Genomic DNA, 2,202 nt, shown 5'->3' with positions numbered 1-2,202 from the left:
ACAAGGCTGGGTCTGGAATTTGGGCCCACGTGTGGCAGGGTCAGCACTCAAGTGCTTCCAGGTACTACCACCAAAGCCAGGAAGGGCCAGCAGCTAGACCTGCACTGTGCAATACAGTGTTGCTACTGAACACCTAGCAGGTGACTAGTCCAAATTTAGAGAAGCTGTAAGTGTAAAACACTCCAAATTGTAAAGCTTTCATGTGAAAAGAGAGTAAAACATCTCAATTTTTATCAATTTTTATGTTGATTATATGTCAAAATCATAATTTTTTGCTATGTTGGGTTAAGTATATCATTCAAATTAACCTCACCTGTTTCTTTTTGCTTTATTAATGTGGCTACTAGAAAATTTAAAATTATATATGTGGCTTGCACCGTATTTCTAATGGAGATCACTGATTTATACAAATCCCCATTTGGACTGAACCAAGTTCACATGTCTTCATGAACAGGATAGTGCAGTCCCAAAAATAAAAAACAAAAATTACCAATGTTTTTCATACAACCTTCTTTTTCACACCCCGACCCTTCCTTATTAAGTTTATACAGAAAGAGGCTGAGTTTCTCTTGCTAGAACTCACTTGCTCAAACATTTTTATTAAAACAATCCATCTGAACACTCCAGTTTATCTGAAAGCTGTGAATGGAGCCTCTGAAATATTTAATGTTGAAAATTTTTGCTCCAGAATCGAAACTTAAAGATTTCTCAAGGGAAAGGGGGAGAGTTATTGGACTTTCTCTGATTTTAGTGAGCCTGCTACTTAAACAAGATACAAAATGAAGTTAAAATTCCAGTTTCTTTCTAAAGCTCGCTTTACTGACTGCCCCAACTTAATTTTTCTCTTTTCTTTTTGCATGGGGAGGCTGCTGAGGTGTAGCAGGGGGTGTTGAGGATGGAAGAGCCCTCCCCAGCTACTGAAAGGTGTCACCAGCGGGCTCCCTGAGTCCTCTCATCTCCTTAAACTTTAGTTCATCCATTGGGTCCAGGGCTGAGTGATGACAAGAAACAGTGGACAAATGAACGAATGTATTTCTAGCTGCCTTATAATGGAAAACCAGATTTATGACTTGGCAGTAACAGCTATGAAATTACCAGCACAACCTGCTCAAAAGTTCAATAAGTTATGATATAATTGCTGCCTGGAGCCAATCCTGGGACTTTAGGTTATGGCCATGATGCTTGGCCATGAGCTCTTTTCCGTCCCCTAGAACAGCGGCTAAGCTTTGGGTGGCTACTCAGAGGCCCTGGGTGGTCCACCATTGCTGCCAAATACACAGGGCAGCATCCAAGATGATGCAGCCCTGAATGACAACCCGGGAGCGGTGGGTAGAGTCCTGTAGCCCTCTCGTGTAACAGATGGGGGAGACTGAAGGTTCAGGTGATGGGACTGGAGCGCTGAGACACAGTTCAACTCGGAGCTAGGTCTCAAGTTCTCAGAGACAGGGAAAACCAGCCCAGGTCAACCAGAGCAGAGATTTCTCCCATTTAAAAAAGAAGAAGGCTACGTCTTTTGCAAATTTGTCCTCGCTTTAAGAAGAAAGGCGCTGGCTGCCGGAGCCTGTTATTGTAGTAACGCAGTTAAAAGCACTAGAGGCCGAACCGCGTAAAAAGAACCGAGTTTCCGGCAGCACATGGAAGGCAGAAACTGATACCCCACAATTTCGATCCTGGTCTCTGGTGTTGACACTACGCTGCCCTCTGGTTACCGCCAAGGACCCTCTCCGATGGAATGCCAGAAAGCATCCCCTTTGGGGGCTTCGCTCCATCGAGGGTCCCTGTGCCAGTCCAAGGGCTCTGGCTGCCTCGCCCCACCTCCTTCCATTTACAGAGTACACCGGGTGCCTACGCTGTGCGCGGGGAGACCCGAGCCTCTGTGGCCTGCTCAGTCTTTTCCACGTGGGTCCCAATTGAGTCCTCTCTCCATTCCTGTTCTCAGGTTGTGGGGAACGTGTGAACAGCCGACGTGTCTTGAGTTTTCATCTCTACGCTCGGCTCACATGGCAGACACGAACCGATCTATGCCACCGGGATAGGCGGCAGCGTGGCGAGCATGGTAGGCGCCTGCACTGGCCCCTCCGAGCTGCCCTCCAGGGTTGTAGCACGGCGCCAGCGCTCCGAACTGGCCGGGCGACGTGCGCCCGTAGAAGTCCACCGCGGTTTCCACGCCGCCACTGCTGCCGCCCGCGCAGGGGGAAGCGG

The 2,202-nt window shown here is 48.0% G+C and overlaps 1 protein-coding gene across 1 annotated transcript in view; it reads right to left on the bottom strand.

Moving 5' to 3' along the window:
- Window positions 1-584: 584 nt before the first annotated feature.
- Window positions 585-2,202, bottom strand: part of FOXE1 (forkhead box E1) — a 4,363-nt gene continuing 2,745 nt past the window's right edge. The window contains exon 5 of the mRNA XM_011939523.1: window positions 585-2,194. Coding sequence (XP_011794913.1) covers window positions 1,997-2,194 — 198 coding nt within the window. The 3' untranslated portion in view covers window positions 585-1,996. The remainder of the gene's footprint in view (window positions 2,195-2,202) is intronic.

This window comes from Colobus angolensis, unplaced genomic scaffold (genome assembly GCF_000951035.1).
Source record: "Colobus angolensis palliatus isolate OR3802 unplaced genomic scaffold, Cang.pa_1.0 Scaffold181, whole genome shotgun sequence".
Taxonomy (NCBI): domain Eukaryota; kingdom Metazoa; phylum Chordata; class Mammalia; order Primates; family Cercopithecidae; genus Colobus; species Colobus angolensis.
This window is presented reverse-complemented; position numbering and strand designations above follow the sequence as displayed.